General features: G+C 40.0%; 1 protein-coding gene across 1 annotated transcript in view; it reads right to left on the reverse strand.

The window, feature by feature from the left end:
• Positions 1-5437: 5437 nt before the first annotated feature.
• Positions 5438-18105, reverse strand: part of MAPK12 (mitogen-activated protein kinase 12) — a 41755-nt gene continuing 29087 nt past the window's right edge. The window contains exons 7-12 of the mRNA XM_056341504.1: positions 14362-14476; positions 13622-13693; positions 11396-11475; positions 10521-10599; positions 8814-8987; positions 5438-8034 (exon numbers count right to left, since the gene is read on the reverse strand). Of these exons, the coding sequence (XP_056197479.1) occupies positions 7964-8034; positions 8814-8987; positions 10521-10599; positions 11396-11475; positions 13622-13693; positions 14362-14476 (591 nt within the window). The 3' untranslated portion in view covers positions 5438-7963. The remainder of the gene's footprint in view (positions 8035-8813; positions 8988-10520; positions 10600-11395; positions 11476-13621; positions 13694-14361; positions 14477-18105) is intronic.

Genomic DNA, 18105 nt, shown 5'->3' on the forward strand with positions numbered 1-18105 from the left:
TGGTTGACGGAGTAAAACATCCTAATATCTTGGCTCCAGCAAGGGATGCTGCAGGTGCATATGCCAAGCTTTAAAGGGAATAAACAACTTTTCTCCCTGTGCTTACTGGAGTCCTTACACAGTCGTTCCCTCCCTGCATGCCAGTGGGAGAAGCCACCTTGGGGCCATGCCCACACATGTGAGAACATTCACTTGGCTATTTCTTTTTTTGAGGATTAGTGGCATTTGACCTACTCAGTAAGAACACTGCTTGAGTAGATAAAGCTTACACAGAAAAACGAGGGGAAACAGTGCTTCAAATTCTGCCTACTTCCAAGGTTTAATCTTTCTCCTTTCCAAGAGGAAAGGACTATTTGTGGCACAGGCTCTTCATAACCAGCCTACTGACACACCCATGTTTTTCAAGGCCCAGCATTCCTGGATGAGAAGACAGACATTTAGTCTTCTTGAAACCTACTAATTGATCACAAAGGATGCATGAACCAGCTCATGATGGTTCACATCCCCATATTAGAGAAGATTTTATTAACCCTAAGGGAGCCCTCAGGCATCCTCTGGTATGAATTTGGCACATTAAGGCAAGATCTTTGGGGCACAGCAATGCTCTCTGCTTGCTCAGCTCAGCTCTTCAGCTTTTCCTGAGCAGTTTCACATGGGTGGTCATGCTTACCCCACTGCTAGAGATCTGAGACTACAGCACAAAGTGAATTTTCCCTTTACATAAATAATTTATACTTCAAAGTATGTTAACAGTGCCAAACATCAGCTATGGAAAGCAATTCAAAAGTTGGAAGATACAGCAAGTTCATAACATTAATCATATCAAATCCAGGTGATCAAAACCACTAATCCAGCCATAAAGCATAAAAGGTTATAAAATCCATTGGGAAACCTAAGGAAAAGTAGTTCATGTTCTGCTTTAGAGACTTCAAATGGCAACACTGAGTAGCTATAGAAATTGTAGTTATAGTGAGGTGTTTGTGAAGAGAACCCCACTCATTTTACAGAGTCTCCAAATACTCACTTGTTAATGTATGGCCATAGTTTCACACCTGTTCTGATAATTCAGCAACCTTAATGTAAAACATTACCAGAGCATTTGGAAGCCATAAGGGAAATCATGTTTAAAGCCTGTAACATGGCATGGAACCTGGAGTTTATTTTTATCTCTGGTGACAGCCCTCCTGCTCTGCCAGCAGGTAGGACTTGATCTCAGCATTCACAGCATTCTCACTGCTTGTGGTTTCACCTCTCTGGCAAGTCCAACTGCTTATTTAAGATACTAGCAATGCCTTCAAAAAAATCCTCCTGCACTGTTTTTTCTTTGTTTAAAGGAAATCTGTACTCTCTTGCAGTTATTTTGCTTCCTACCTCATCATTAACTTTTGCACAAATGTGTCAGGTATGAAAAACTTTATTAGGGCAAATGATGTCATGACACTTACTTGGTCCAAATTGTGTTAACAACAAATGAGACACTCTCAGTGACTTACAGTAGATTTGCCAAATGGCAGGGAAAATATGTATTATTTTCATTTCGTTTTGGAGCACAGCCAATAAATCTCTTCAACTGGACCGAACTGAATGCAAACCACCATATCTAGTCAGGGCAGAAGGCGAGGGCAGCCCCAGGTTGGAGCACCTCCCTGGGGATGGGGACAGGCCAGGCTGGGACATCAGCCTGTGGGTGGTAGTGGCTCGCTGGGACCCATGGCCAGGCACATGGCCGCAGGGTGGTGGGGAGCTGCAGCTCAGGCAGGGCCAAGGCCAGAGCCTCAGCTGGAAGCAGCTCCCCTGGCCAGGGTTTGGCTTCGCAGCGTCTGGGAGCCTGTCCCCAGGGTCACCGTGGGGAAGGGGCTGCCCTCGGCTGCACTGGCTTTGAGCTGGCCCCCGGCCCTGGCAGCCAAACCTCTAGAAGCCCCCAGGGATGTCCTCACAACCTTACAACAGAGCTCACCATCACTCTTTCCTAAACAACTACTTTGCCCAGGCTGCATTTTTATTATTTTATGGCTAGAGGACAACAGCACAAAGAGATTACAGCCATAGGCACCCATTATTTTGGGGTAAGCACAATTTTCCAGGCACCCTTGCTCTGTGATCATGTCTGTGCTAGTAAATTAACCACGTCTGGAATAGTTTGCTGGATCTAAGAAGTCCAACTGGCAAGACACTGCCCAACTCCATGCTCTGAAATCCTCTTACCTTCCAAAGCTGGCTGACGGCATTCCACTGCCTGTTAGGAGCACCACCTGGCCACCACCGGCTCCTCAGCTGTGCTGGGGGAGTCACAGCAAGACCGCAGCTGCCCCAGGCCGAAACTGTGTTAGCAATTTAACAGAGCATGCAGCTAAAGGTCAGCACCTAGAAAACACTCCCAGCCCTGGTGAGTTTGTTAGTGCAGAGCCCACGTGTCCAACACACAGCCCACCAGCTTGCACGTGCAAGCCCAGGGACCTCCCTGCTGCAGCAGGTGCTGAGGTCTCCAGCCAGCCAAAACACAAGGCAGAGTCAAAGGCAGCTTCAGCGGACATGGGGAGAGGAATCTCTATGTTCTACAGGCAATCGTTTTGGATAGCCCAACCCTGAGAGAGTGCTTTCATGTCCTGCATTCTGCCTTGTCTTAAGTCATCACATAGTCGCCACCTTTCGCAAGAGCTAGGGGGCAGGAGCTATAAATTCCTCCGGTAAAAACTTCCTAACACTTTCCTGGAGAAGACTTAGTCATTGCCTTCAATGAAAGAGGTACCACATGAAGAAAAATAATATAAATCTGTGTGATAAAACACATAGACAAGGAACTCACCATCACTGAGGTAAACTGTGTTGATGGTAGTAATGATGTGGACAGATTGAGACTGCTGGAACTATGAAGAACCCCTGAGATGAATCTCCCTGCGGCTACATTTTAGTCTGGAAATCCAGAATTAAGAACCCTAGCAAACAAGTGGAGATGCCTTACATTAAATGTAATCATTTAAATGGAATCAAACATTTGCCTGATTTGATCATCTCGTTCCAGCTAGATGAACCTACACTTCTGAAGGATGCTTTCTGGGAAGCGCCTTGCAGTGTTGTGCTTCCCTCATCAATATGCAAAGCTGTTCTTAAAAAGGTGCCCTGCTTCAGGGCCAGCAGATCCTTCATGTGCACCAGTCATGCTTCCTCGTTATTCAAAGTTTATACTATGCTAATTTTGTGCATTATATAAAAAGTATTCTTGGGACTCTTTTAAGAGTTCACACTCCAACCAAATATACTTGGTTACTCCAGTCATGGCTCAGGATTCTTCCCAAGCAGCAATTTTGTTTCCTTATAACTGACCTTTAATTTATAATGTATCCTAGACCTTGAGAGGGGTTTGCTTTAGAAAACTTTATCTAGTGTTTTTCTGATTACACTTCTCAGCCATATTTTCTCTCCTTACAGTAGCACACTATCATTTCTATGAGAAGTAAATTCAAAATTGACTCAAACCCAAAAATGTCAGGAGTTTTCTAGGAACAGCAAAATGGCTGGACGCATGCCAAAGTCGTACTACTTGGCAGCAGGAACTCTGTCATGTACAAATGGGGCTTTTAAATTGCCTGAAAAAAAGCCGCCTTGGCCTAGACCCCCAGTAGATTCAACGCCTGTGTTTTTCTGAGCAATATAATTTTACTGTTACAACCTGCGATAATATTACTGCAGTAATAATAATAATAATAATAATGATGAATTTCCTATTAATATCAGACTGAATTGGATTAGGGGGCAGTCTTTGGTTGTGCTGGCACCACGAGTGTCACTCGGATGACAGCCTTTGGCTGCAGGCACCACGGAAACACAGCAAGAGACATGTCCTGCTCCCCTGTGAGGATGAGCCCCCAGGACACGGCAAGGCAAAACTGCAAACATTCTCAAATGGGACCCAAGCAATTTCTTTCACTAGATTTCATTTGGTTGCTTCACCAGTTGCCTCATTTTGCCTCTTAAAGATAACAGCACATTCAAAATACTTCAATAAAAGGGGTAAGAGTTGCACGTCTGGATTACTCAAACTTAGCTGGGAAATGCACCTCGTCACTTATTGATGAGGCAGACCTTGGAGTCAACTAGAAAACTCCAGCATGGAAATGAAACAAAGCTAAGCATAAAGGAGCTCTGTTTGCAGAGCAGGATAGCAGCAGATAAAAATAATGAATCCTTCAATTACTTTCCTTGTCCCCACTTACCTCCTTGCAGAGGGATGCTGTTCCTGGTAGCTAAAAACCATTCATCATTCACATGCCTGAGAGCAGCATGTGGTTGCTAGGTGGCAATGGGGTTTCTACATCATTATGTTACTCTCCCAGAGGGCTGCAAGTCATCTGTGCACAACAGCTGCTTATTAACTGGTAGTCCATGAAGATTCAAGATTGTCTGTATGGTGGAAGTCTTCCTCCCTTGATCTTTCTCCAGCTCATGCTTTTGAATTCTTAAAAATACTTGGGAGAGGTGTTTAAGTACTGTAGTTCATGGAATTGCTTCTGGTACAACCAGTCGCCCTACAGTGTATTCAGGAGATGGAGAATTAATTAGCAGAGACAGCAGGTGTTATGAGCCTCTAATTCTGTACCTGATACCTGCCCGGACCATCTAAAGCTCTACAGCATTTCATACCAAGATCCAGTGAATGACAGCACCTACTAGCATGCTTCATTCTCTGACAACCTTATCTGAAGCAGACCAGAAGCATCTGATGTTTGTACTTGAACAGCAGGTCAGAAAGTAGGAAGCTCAAACAATCCCACCCAGCTCATATGCCTGGCAGTTCCGAATCAAGAACAAAGTCGACCTTCTGAACACAGTCTGCAGGGCACATATTAGCACTCATGTCAGTGTTATCCTGTAAAAAACCCAGAAAATAATCAAGAAGTGAAATTGTGAGCCACATCTGGCCCACAACACCACATTATTAAAATTCAGCATGAGTGATGTGTGTTCCATGCAATGAAGGTTAATACTTAAAGGGACAATCTTGCTCTAAAACAGTCAGAAGGCATGTGGGTTTTCAGGGCAAAGGTCCCATATATCCTACTAGAACTCTGTTAACTCAAAGATGTATATGCTTGATGACAGTCAATCTGACTTGCGCTTTTACAGTCAGGCTGAGGAATGCAACCACATTTAAGGACTGAAACCATGTCTGGTAAAATCCAAGATGCTGTAAGAAATAATTAAGTGGCAGTAGTACAATCAGATCAGCTCTGTGGCTGATTTGAAGTTTGGAAAATGGGAGAAAGGGTAGCATCTCTGGTCTGACTGACTTCCAGAATAAACTACATCAGCAGCTCATATTACATTAAATGTACCTACAATATTAGGTTTCATACAGTTCCCTTACACTGAAAAAAATATTTTTCAGGAGTTGATTATACACTTGGGAACACATTTGGGGAAAATAAGACAATTTTTGTGTAAAAAACAAAGTCGCAACCTTTATTTGTCACCACACATTTCAAGTACATGCAGAACATATTTACATTTCTTTTAAGGCAAACAGAAATTGGGTTCTTATTCCTGAGTTGCTTAGCACCAGTAGAAATAGCAAATAAAAACTTATGAAACATTGTCTCTCCCTTTGAAGCAGCAGCTGCCTACCATGCAAAATATTTCTGCTTTCACATTGCATTTCTTTTAATGAGCTACTTATACTAATAATCTCTATTGCTGTTTGGAACCATTTCTGTAGATTTCAATCTCTTTGCAGGAACATCTTGCCAAGATGTGACAAACTTTCCACGTTTGCTATTTTACCTTACAGACTGTTTGCTGGCTAGGTAGCACAGCAGTACTTCAGCCTTTGCTGCCACATGCATCAAGGTGTTCTCTTCAGAGTATTTTAAGAGTTCTGTATTCCTCCAGTATTTCAATGGAAAAAAAAAAGCTCCCTCAAAGTCTGACTAACATTTGAGCCATCCCCATTGTCTCAAGACTTTAGATCCTTGCTTAAATTTAGGATGTTGAAATTCCATTTAAATTACAGTGGGAGCATTTACAAGGTTTTTGACACTTTCTGTTTCCCATTGACTGGCTCTATTGAGCCCACTAATTCCAATAGACACTTTTCTCCCATGACTTTTAAGACTATCACAGAACATGATCCTATAAGAAAATGCCTATTCTGTAAAAATTAAAGTTCCTATTTAATGTAAAAGTTTAGTCCAAGCAGAAAGTCAATAGAGCAAAATGGGGTATGACTCTTAAGCGTGCCTTCCTCAGTGACCTGTAGTGTGGAAAAAGCTTTTGTTTCAAATTACATTCTCTGCTCTTTTTGTGCATTCCTGAAACTGTAGTTTTTGATGACTTGTCAAATACATCAATAACTCAAGGTTTCTATCACCATTTAGTCCCTCTAGGTGTCTGTCTCAAGCAAATCAACGCTTATCACAATTTTTAAACAAATGCTAATATTTACAGGTGTTTAATTTAAAAATTCATTGAAAAAAATAGACAACTGTGCCTTGATTAAAACTTTTGGTTTAAATTAGTAAAGCAAAAAACTCTAACTAATTTCTTACTATTTTTTAAGTTATTAGCTGCTGAGATCAAATGCCTTCCTTCACAACTGTTTCACCTAGTAGCAACACACAACAGCATATTGCACTGGGAATAATCCACATCTGAACATCAAATGTGAAGACATTATCTTTAACAAGGACAAGCAATCTCACAAAGAAACTCTTCACCAAAGGTTTGCCTTTCTCCTACCTCTGAGAGATTATTATGAACTAAGCACCTATGAAAACACAGTAAGAGGGCAGTAAGAGGAACTTGTGAAGCGTCTAACCAATCTATCCCATCAGAAAGCTGGCTCCTGGTAAGGCACCTCTGAACAGAAAGTCTGAGGGCTTTTTGAAGTGAGATGAGTTCAAAAGACTAAAAAAAGGAATGGTTGCTGTTCTGCACCTGGCAACGCCTCTGTACACCATGAACAAAACAGCTTGCTGCAGGTATTCCCAATGAGCAGCTGCAGCATAGCCTTTTTATCCTCATTTTGTTTTCTATCATGTGACCTACGTGCAGCTTTATTTCTAAAATCAGCCCTGCTGATTCTATAACCAGTACATCCTTTGCGAAGAAGTACTTTCTCAGTGATCATTTCAATACTAAGATGCTAGAGAGCTTACAAAATTTTAGAAAGTCTTAAGAATTTCTCCCTTGAAATCCTTGATCTCTAGTCTATTATGCAAAGAGACTGCACCGTATTCAGAGTAAAATATTGTACCCCTTGACAGTGATTGTTTATCCAGTGACTGTTCACCTAGTGCGTTTGTGAAATCTTGTCCTGCTATGCTGGTTACTTTGAAAAAAAAATCTAGGACATCAACACTTCTCTACTTCTTGCCTCTTGTCCAGATGTGTCAGAACTGGCTGGAGCTCAGGTTCTCCTCCACTCAGGTAGGACAGGGGACACATAGGCATTCGTTCAGGCTGTGTCTCCACTACCCATTCTACTAGCAGTGGTAGCAGAAGCTGATTAGCCTCCCCAGGCATCTTACCAAGGTGTAATATTCCAGAGGAAGTTGCATGAATACTTCTTGCATTCAAGACAGTTCAGTGGCCTTGGAGAGTCACGGTACATTTCTGACATACCCTGTGTGTCTCAGCTTGCTTGGGGTGGTACATCACACTCTTGTGATCTCCGAGTTGAAGAATTGGTCCTGCTGCCTCTTTTGAGGATGTCACCACGTTAGCAGTCTGAATCCTTTCATGCAGAAGGAAGAATTTGTAGGCAGGAGTAAGTTTCTGGATAGTTTTGGAATGCTACTCCCAAAGGCACCAACTTCCACATGCAGAGTAAAAGACACTGCTCTTTCTTACAGTCCAGATGAAACAATTACATCCAGTTTATTTATAAAACTTGTATACACCTGAAATGTCACAAACATTTACAACTTTCCTGCTTTCTTCCGAGTTCTAAAAAGGCCGAGTCATACAATTACACTGCTGTCTCCTTTGACTCCAATGCCTGTGGTGGTTTGAAGTTCAGTATCTCTTTATATGTAATGCCTGGAAAACAACAGAATAAACACAGCACTGCTGGTCTAATCAGAAAAGGAACCGGACAGACACAGCAAGGTGCAACCCCCAGCACGGTTAGGCTCTGATCTAGTCAGGGAGAGACCTCTTCAGGTAAAAGAGAGAAAGAGTACAAAAAGTAAGGGAATTAAGGATCATTTTTTCACCATGTCAGATCTGAAGAAGCAGCCCAATACTGAAATACTGTATGGGTGCTTTCAAAGGGATGCGAGCATTAACTTTACAGTACAGTGGACAATGTCCTCAGAAAGAGTTACTGAGCAGATCAGCTTTAAAAGTCACATCCTCACTTATAAGCCAAAATACAAACCTCTGATGTTAGATGAAAAATAGATTCAGATTTAAATCTCTGCTGAGATAGGTACATTTTCTCTCCCTGAGAGAATCTTACCTAAAATTAAGGCTAGCAAATGTTGCACAGCCAACAGTTGAGGAATCCATTTGCCTGTTCTATCCAGTGGAAGAAACATGTTACAAAAACAGTTTCTTTCCTACATTGCAGAAGATGGGAGGACAGACACTTGAAGACGGACCTCCATTACAACACAAAGAAGAAACCTTTAGGCATCATTCCAGGAGGACTTAATAAGAGGAACATTGGCTTATCAGTAGCATTTCTCTACCTTAATGCTGTCTATTTACTCTGTTCAATCAAAAGCAGGGAAAGTAATTTGTGAAGGAGAACATTCCTATTTCTGGATGACCTTTGTATCTAGTTATTTTTTAAAAGATCACAAAACTGAACTCACGCTTCCATTCATCTAGTGGAAGATCCATATTATCAAACGTGTCATCATATTTCTCAGCTTCAATTTCTTCCTCAGGATCATGAATTGGTTCAAAGTACGGATGCATCAAAGCCTCAGCTGCTGTGACTCGCTTCTCTGCATCCAGCACCAGCATCTTCTCCAAAAGGTTTACAGCTATTGCACAGAAAACACAGTGTATTCAAATCAAGCCATTGATTCCAGCTTGTACACAGTAATGTTGCCCTGGAGATATTTCAAATAAATACACAGTTAAAAAGCAGAATCGTTGGGTGTTCATTCTATAGCCAGTGGGGCCCATGTGTGTGACAAAACAGGGCTGTGAGCAAGCAGATATGCTCCCTTGCTTCTGGATGCAATTACAGCCACATCACCTCAGCTAACGACTTCTCAGCTTCTGGCTCCAGGACCACTGAGCTTGGGGCTTTCCCAGGTGTCTTTCATCATTGCCACTGTGTTGTGGTTCTAAGGTGCATCATAACCTGACAGCAGCAGAGTGAACAGGTGGGCATAGTGCTAATCAGAATTGCTCTGTATGTGATCAAATCCAAGCCCAAGTACACTTTGAAGCTCACTAAGAGAAGTTAGTTGTTCACGCACAGAATCCCAGCACTGACTTTATCTGCTGTGTGTTTTCGACCTTAGCCAAAACAATCCATGAAAATCTTGTATGTTCCTCTCCAGTGGATTTTGGATCAGGTCCACTGTTAGACTGTCAAAATGGGCTAGTGTAAACAGATATGAAGAAAGAACGTTCCTGGATTGGGTGGAGCAGCTGAAAAGAAGGGGCAGCAGTGTGGACAGGATACTGCAACCCCTGCTTGCCATGTCATGGGTTCTCTCCAGCCTTCTCTCCCAGACCATGAGCAGTTGTTCTCTATGTAAGGAGTAGCCAGATGGCCACAGAGGTGACAGGAAGAAATGTCCTAAAAACTAAATGGAAATCTGTAGTTTGCTGTAACCGAGAAGGTCAATGAGCTAACCATGCAGTCAGGGTGCTTATTAATCATGTTTATTTCTTCCGTATCTGAACATACAATTTTAACTTCTTAAACTGAGAAACTTCAATTATCCTTATTTATATTCTAATAAAACTGGCTTTGTGAGTGTTCAGGTCATTGGGGAACGGATAAGGTTTGGGCAAAGCCATCTCAGAGCTCTGGCTGCTTTGGGTCATGTCACAGTTATGCACACTTGGTATGCTCTTTTGGCTGTTTATATCTGTCAAATCCAAGCCAGTGCTTCTCAGGAATGCACAGATGTTTCTCAGGATGTATTAAGTCCATGACTAAAATGTCCGCTTTCTATTTGCTTGCATTTCAACTGTAGATCAGACTGAGCTTTCAGAATTATATTTCAGATAGAATACAGAGAAAAAAAAATATTACATATATTTAATCTCCCAGGGCTCTTGAGAAAGCTGCTCCAGTAAAACCATTAAGCAGATGCTGGATCAAAGCCTAAAACGCAAAATACTTTTTTTGATGCTTCTAAGAAACATCTGATTTCTGGCAGTGTCTAAACTTGGCAAAGTTCAGCCACTAAAATCAAAATTACAAATTATGGAAAGCAAGAGATAGAAAAGCACAAGAACTATCACATAACCTATCACACGACCGATACTGCTGCTGCTTCCAATGCAAACACAAGAACAAGACAAATTGTACACATCCACAGAAACTGTCTTACCCAAAGGATTCGCATACTTCAAGATGGATGCAAAATCTTTTTTCTGGACTTTTGGAAGGCTTTTGATATAGTTTTTTGCCTTAAAAGAAACATGGATATTAAATTAGATCTTTGCCACCTTTGTACTGTGACATTAACAATATGCTGAATAGGCAATTCAACAATGCTTTGATAGCACATTGTACAAATTAATTTTTGGGGGGGTCATAAACCCTGATTATATTTCACCTTCTTGTTGAAAGAAACTTTTTTTTTAAACCAAGCCTTAAAATTGTGGTTGAGAAATAACAATGTAAAGCTTTAATTATTAGTGCTCCATATTTAATATATTAATTAGAATAAATATGTATGCATCATTCGAAAGAATGTCATGATGAGTTTACAGGAATCTCTAGAAATGAACCTTATACAGTAATTCATTAATATTTAAATTATATAGTTAGTGTAATGAATAATTTTAGGTTCTTTATAGTAGGGGCTTAAGGATTCTAGAAGGACATCCACGTAAGAATAGGAAGAAAGTCAAGAGACATCTGCAAACAGCTGCATTTCTAAACACGTTCATGTTTTCAGTACATTTCCAATAAAAGCAGTAATGCACCAGATCAACTGTTTGTATGGTACATACTGGAAACTTTGAAGTATTTAAACATATGGATTTTTCAAGTGTTCTGATCCTTTTCTGCCCCACCCCCCCCCCCCCCCCCCCCAATCTCCAGTAGGATTCTGGGTGTGTAAAGCACTTCAAGGCAGAGATTGTACCACCAGGGGCCATTTCAGTAGTCAACCCATATTACCTCAACCAGTCTAAGAACTGAGCATGGCTTAAGTAAAATTAAGACATGTAAAACCAATTGACAAAGCAGAATACTCACATCTTGACTGTGCAGTTTTTGAACAAAATCTTGAGTAGGTGTACCCGTTATTTTCATTATTTCTGTGAGTTGGTCCAGATCTGAATACCAGAAATAATGAACAAAGTCTGTCACCACAAGAAAACTAAGCACCCTGCAAAACCCATGAGTTTCTTTGCTATGGGAGAAAAAAAGCAAAAATCACAGTGCAATGACTGAACGGAAGATTTATAAAAGGTGAGATTAAAGTTCTCCATTTTTCTTGCAAAAGGCAAAGATACTGAAAGCACCTGAAATAAAAGATCCTATTTCTGATATCCTATAACTTGTGAACACATAATCGAATCATCTGCAAACTCCTTTAATATATATCATCAGGCCTCCTCCATATTTTTGGTCAAAATCAGTCCAAAAGTATTGAAGTATCTGAACAATCAACACACGTATTGCATGCATTGCCCTGGTCTATCCAATACTTAGGTGACATAGAGGCAGAAGTCACAGGGAACATCAGGTGGTATGATAAACAGAACAAAAATCAGAGGAAACCAGTCTGTGTTAGTTCTTCTCCACACTGAGAAACTTCAAGAGGAATAAAATTAATCCTTCTCCTCCTCATTTCCCGCATGCTTAGCTTGATTCCAGATGCTGAGATGCTAAGAGTGGGTGAGACATCAAAACACTCCCTAACCTCCTGTGTCCTAAACCAGCACAGATTAATCAGGAACAATGTTAGCTGTTTCAGAGAAGAAACACCATATTTACAGGAGGCTAATGCTGCAGAGAACAGCTTATGACTCGTTTGCTTCTCTGGCAAGAGCAGCAGATGAGAAGCTAGAGCAGAGCTTAGGGCACACAAGAATTCCACCAACCTCTGCAGAAAAAGGCAATGGTGGGTAATGCTGATGAAATAAACAAAATCCCATACCAAGTTTGCGGGATAACCTATTCATAACAGCAAACCAAAAAACCCTTAAATTAGTTATTTTCTTATTTACCTACCCACAGCTGAACCCACAGCTGCATTTCCCTGACAATAGATAATACTGGCTCATATGCTCAAAGGCCAGCAAGAAGTAGCATGCTGGGGTCATTTCCTTTGTAACACATGGTTGTAGAACTTCAGCCAATAGTTCTGAAAACTCTGGAACTCCAATTAACTAGTTTTTCCACTCTTACGTTTACAGTGCAACTTGAAAATGATGACTCATTCATTTTCTTATTTATGTACCAGAATGCTCAAGGTTAGCATTGGTTGAGAAATGCTACGTGTTAGTCAACGGCTGTTCTTTGGCAGATATTTTAGTATTTTCTTGTTAAGAACTAATGTGTACTTAAAATCTGTACAGCTGAAGTAATTTGATGTATTCTACTTTTTCATAGTCCCTGGCATTTTTTTGGTGAATGCCATCTTCCCCTTTTATGTTTTTCCTCACAAAACAAGACTAATATGATTCTGTGCAATGAGGTCCTAGTCCGACATGTAAGTACTTAAATACAAATATAACTAAAATTAAACAACTGTGATTCTGTGACTCTGTAAACAAGTACTTGCAGGTAAGTGATTTATTGACTGGAACTCCACAAGGGGAAAAGCAGTGCAAAATGATTAGGCTGAGCTGTCAAACATGCAAAGCTGGAAAACAAAAAAAAAAAAGATAAAATCTTGCTGTCTTCTGTTAACACCATCCTCTATTAACTAGCACAACTACTACTGCCAATGAAGTATCACTTGGGGCTGACTTATGGCTTAATCTGAACTATTTTCTTAATTCTTCAGCAATGAAATGATAGGCCTAGATGTTTTCTGTAAATGTAAAACATTTCACTAGATGTTACTTACACAGCATGTTTTGGTACAAGTATCAAAAAGCATAAAATGGACTAGCATGTGCACATAAGTCCATATACTACAACAGAATCTTCTGTACATGTTCTGGAATTGTGAAATCTATTACTAAAAAAAATTAAAATATGCCTTTTCTATCATCACAGAATCTTTTACCTGATGATCTGAGATGTGATTCAAAGATCACCTCTTTTTCTTTATTGAAAAAAATCAGTAATACAAGTTTTAATTTGCAGATGTGCAAAAGTGGTACAGATAATAACCAATTAATGAGAAAGGTGCAAGCATTTTACTTTCATTTCAATTTATGCTCATCAGTTTTTGAACAGACCTACTGTGTCACATAAGAACCTCTCATCATTTTCTTACATGATTGTCATAAATTCACTGAAGGATACGATCATTTCCTTTGAACAGAGGCCTCCCTGTTATCATCTCAGCCATTATACAGCCCACAGACCAGATGTCAACTGAAAAAAAGACCAACAGTCACATTAAATTGCTGAATACTTGTCCTTTTAAATGTACATAAAGTTTAATTTAAAACATACTTTAAATAAGTGTAGAATTTACATTTATGGCCTGTTACAAAATAAATTAGAGCCTTGACATGTATGATGACAGTTTAGGTAAAACTACCAGCCCTTCTAATTAGCAAACTGGAGATAATCTGATAATAAGCAGTATCAGTTTCTCAGTAACAGGCAGATACATGTTGTAAGTAAATTTTCAGTTCTTCCAAAAACCTCTGTAGTTATCCTAGTGTTACTTGAATTCCCTCCTTCTGCCATTTTCCCCTGCCTGTTCTGAGTTACAATCAGCACACCTTTGCAGGAAGATGACAGTCAGTGCAGAGCACAAGAACATGGACCAGACCGTCACATCCATATACATTTATATCACTTTTTTCCAACCACGTTAGTACTTTCTGCTACTCAGAAAATATACCAAAAAAAATATCCAAACTCACAACCAGCAAGCGATTACCTGCAGTTTATCTACAAGGAAGCTTTGCATAATTATACTGTCATTTCCACCTCTGATTTCTCATTCACTTCAGAAACAAATACTTGCTTACAGGTTGCCTGATTCAGTGAATGCTTTAGCTCTATTAAGACGTTTCTGAAGAGATGCTGACCTGTTTGTGTGTAATGCATCCAGTTAAGTATGACCTCTGGGGCTCTGTACCACCTTGTAACCACATAACCGGTCATCTCACTGTCTGTATGTCTTGCCAATCCGAAATCCAGAATCTGTAGTGGAAGCACAAAAAACATCCTGGTCAGACAGCTAGTTATTTATTTCATACAGACTTTACAAATGTGAAAAATAAAAGAACTGGAGAAATCTGCAGATATTGGTTTATTTTTGCATCTTTTTCTCACTGAAGTGCCTTGTTCTCAATTTAAAAATCAAGACAGAAGCAGCAAGGAGCTTTACAAATATTTTTTTCTCCAAGTTAGATACTCCTATAGCAACATAAAAACCTGTAAAACCAGCAAAGAAATTAATAAATTCTTCAATTATTAATTAAAAATATACTGGACACACTCAATGCAAAAAATTCCCTGGCCATGTAACCACCATCATATCATCTTAGGGCTAAAAGAACAGCACGTGTCTTAGTGTTCATTGCTCTCATATCCCAGGTGGCACAATCAAGAGTGTGTTCCAATAATATTCTTGAGTAAGGAGGTATCTATCTATCTATAGTATATATAGAGTGACAGGGCAGACGTTTTTAGTAGGAGCACCTGCACATTACTATACCAACAGTGATGTTTTTGTAATACTCTCTGTAATTAAACATTTTTAAATATTTCAGGATAGTTTCATCACTCCCTGGCAAACATTTCAAAATATTGCCAGACAGAGTCACCTTTCCCTGGCACTCACAGAAAGGAAAATTATATTTTCATTCATAGATCAAGAGTATAAAATGTTATGGCCTATCTTTATTGCCACACTTCAAACATAATTTCCTTGTTTTCCCTATAACTGCTGATTACCTACCAATTTAAAAACAGGAATAGGCTGCAGAGATTTTTATTCTTACGAATAAAATGCACTTGATTACAGCCGATCCTTTAGGTACTGAAAATTTACTGGACTCAAAATATTTGCAACAGCAAAATACCCTTTTATATGCAGCTTTCAAATTTATTCTAGGTATACAGCGCACGTTATGTTTTCTCAGTAACACCAGAGACAGGGTGGAGGAAAAAAAAGGTGTTTTACTTAACAGGTCAAAAGCCACATGTGGTACCATCTATTCTGTCACAGCTTTTTAGGCATTTTCCATACTAAGGCTTGTGACACTGGGAGCTGGAAACAGCTAAAATATAAATTGGGTTTGTATTTTTGTAAAAGCAGAAAATGACAGCAAGAATTTTTGTGCATTATGTATTAACTTCAGGATTGCTTTCCATTTACGTATTCATTAGGCTCAGGAACAAGTGTATCCTGTTAGTACTTAGTATTAACATGGTACCGCTTCAACAACAGTCTTTGCATGAAACTGTTACTCTTATACTGCCATCTTCAACTTTTCAGCTGGAACTTTCAAAGAAATTTTCAGAGCAAGTTTGAAAATCCTTTTTATAATGTAGGAATTATAATAGAGAGAGCAAATTTCCCTCGGCTCCTCAAGGATAAGCTCCCTTCTCTTCAGCAAACTTAGTTTTCCTCACTTGCTTCAGTAACAAAAATAACTTGAAACATTGAGACTGGAGGAAGGGCAGTGATTTCCCCTCATGGATCCTTTACTGTCACTTTTCTGATTCCTATAGTAGCAGTTGAGAACATCAGATAAGGGAGCCAGAAAGCTCATTGTGAAAAATAAAACTGATTACTTATTAATTAATCACCAATTCAAGGAACTGTTCCAGCTGCCTACAGTCTCATTGCCATCGGAGCTGATGCAAGGGAAGCTGCTGAATGCACAGACTTGGGGGAAGAGGGTTGGACTATCTCTGGCAGCATTGTCCTGTGCCTGCATAAACTGGCTTGGAAAGCACACCGAGAGCAGGGTCACATCCTGCCTGCTGCACCCAAATGCATGCACACAGGGGAAGTCAGTTCAACTACTTCAGTGTAAAAGAGATCCCAGTTAAATCCTCACCTTGGTATTTTTTATGCATACTTCTCAACATACTATAGTTTGGGTTTTTTTATAGACCGGAGTTGCCTTTTGACAATCAGTATCTCCTAACTGCAAATTTGCTCTTTCCTTCTGCACATGGTATCACAGCTTATTGTAAAACCAGGGACACAGTAATTTTGCTCTGAGAGTCAAGAAACGAAAAGTAAAGCTTAATGCTGTATTTTCTCCTTGTCATTTCAAAAAACTGTATTCTGATATAGAATTGTTTGACTCGGTATCTAAAAGCTCAAAAATGTCCAATGTAACACAAAAATAATTTGTGCTAAGTAAGGAGATACAGTGACCATATCATGAAGAATGTCTTAGACCTGGGCTGCACCTCAAAATGTAATTGCACAGCTTGAGGTGGTGGTGGCGGTGGCAAGAGACAGACAACTGTTTTTTCTAGATTCTCTTTTTTCCCTATCACCCTGGGACCCACTCACCATTTGACCACCTATGAGCCAGTAGAAGACATTGGCTTTTTGTCTTAGGGAAATTCTGAAATTACAGGACCCTCAACATTCAGGTCAGTCTCCAAAGAGAGAAAAATTTTATTACAACAGCTACATGCAAGTATATAGTTTGTATATATGTATGCTAAAAAACTTCTTTGCAGTATTGCATCAACTTTCATTTTATGCTTCATCACCTTTGATCATCTTCTGTATCTTCTCCCAGCCTGCAGAGTTAGATTTTTTTAATATTTAATCAAACCTGGAATTACCACATATCTGAACTACTCCCAGAAAGTCTTACAGCTCTTTTAGGGAGGAAACCTTGGCCACTAGATCTAAATGTAGTTACGTATCAGGACACTGAAGCCCCCATTCAAATTTACTGTTGCTTTTTGAGGATGTATAGGCCAGTCATGATTCAAGCACAGGACAGGAGATGAGGCTTGATTTTGTAATTAACTATAAAACCCTGACTAGCCTTTCAGATTGCTAGAGCTAAGAGAGGATAGGTGACAAAAACAATTCTAAAAATTAATAAAAAAATTTAAACACAAGAATAAACTGGGGATGGGAAGCAGTCTGGGGCTACCATCTCCACATTCAAGAGAATAAACTATATTCCTAAAAGAAGCAGTGTTGAGTACTACATAATTCTACTTCATAATAAATAATGGCTTTCTTTATAAGGTCATTCTGCACAACTACATAGATGCATTTTTGCTAGGTCAGGGTACATTGCACAATTATTTCTGAAGTACAAATGTTATCCGCTCACAGGAACAGTCTTCAGGAGATTTCCAATACATGTAAGAAACTGCAGTCAGAACTGGTCAGATTCAGTATTTCAGTTCAATGATTTAGAAGGAGGCTTGAGGTGCCAAATGTGCAGGAGAGAAGAATTACTACTCAGATGGACTCTACTGAGAACATTTCCAAGGAAGTGGCAATACCTACACTTCAGAACAGACAACTTTCCACAGTGGGTGTTACAGCCGTGGTCTCCAAGGGTGCATGCCAGCTAAGCTGTCTGCATACTGGGAAGGGGTGGGAGTATGCACCATCCTCCTCCCATCTTTGGAGGGAAGCCCCAGTGGGTAGGACAAAGGAAGTCATGGTACACATCAGTACTCACCCCACTCCACATAAGTAACAACCAGATAATACAAAAAATGCCATCAAATGCACCTGTCCTGCAGTGCAGTTGTAGAAACGGCTAACAGCTGAACTATAGGAGGCTGAATTAGGAATTGTCTCCTCTTTAATGAATTTGGTTTTCTTACTA

This window comes from Falco biarmicus, chromosome 5 (genome assembly GCF_023638135.1).
Source record: "Falco biarmicus isolate bFalBia1 chromosome 5, bFalBia1.pri, whole genome shotgun sequence".
In the NCBI taxonomy this organism is placed as follows: domain Eukaryota; kingdom Metazoa; phylum Chordata; class Aves; order Falconiformes; family Falconidae; genus Falco; species Falco biarmicus.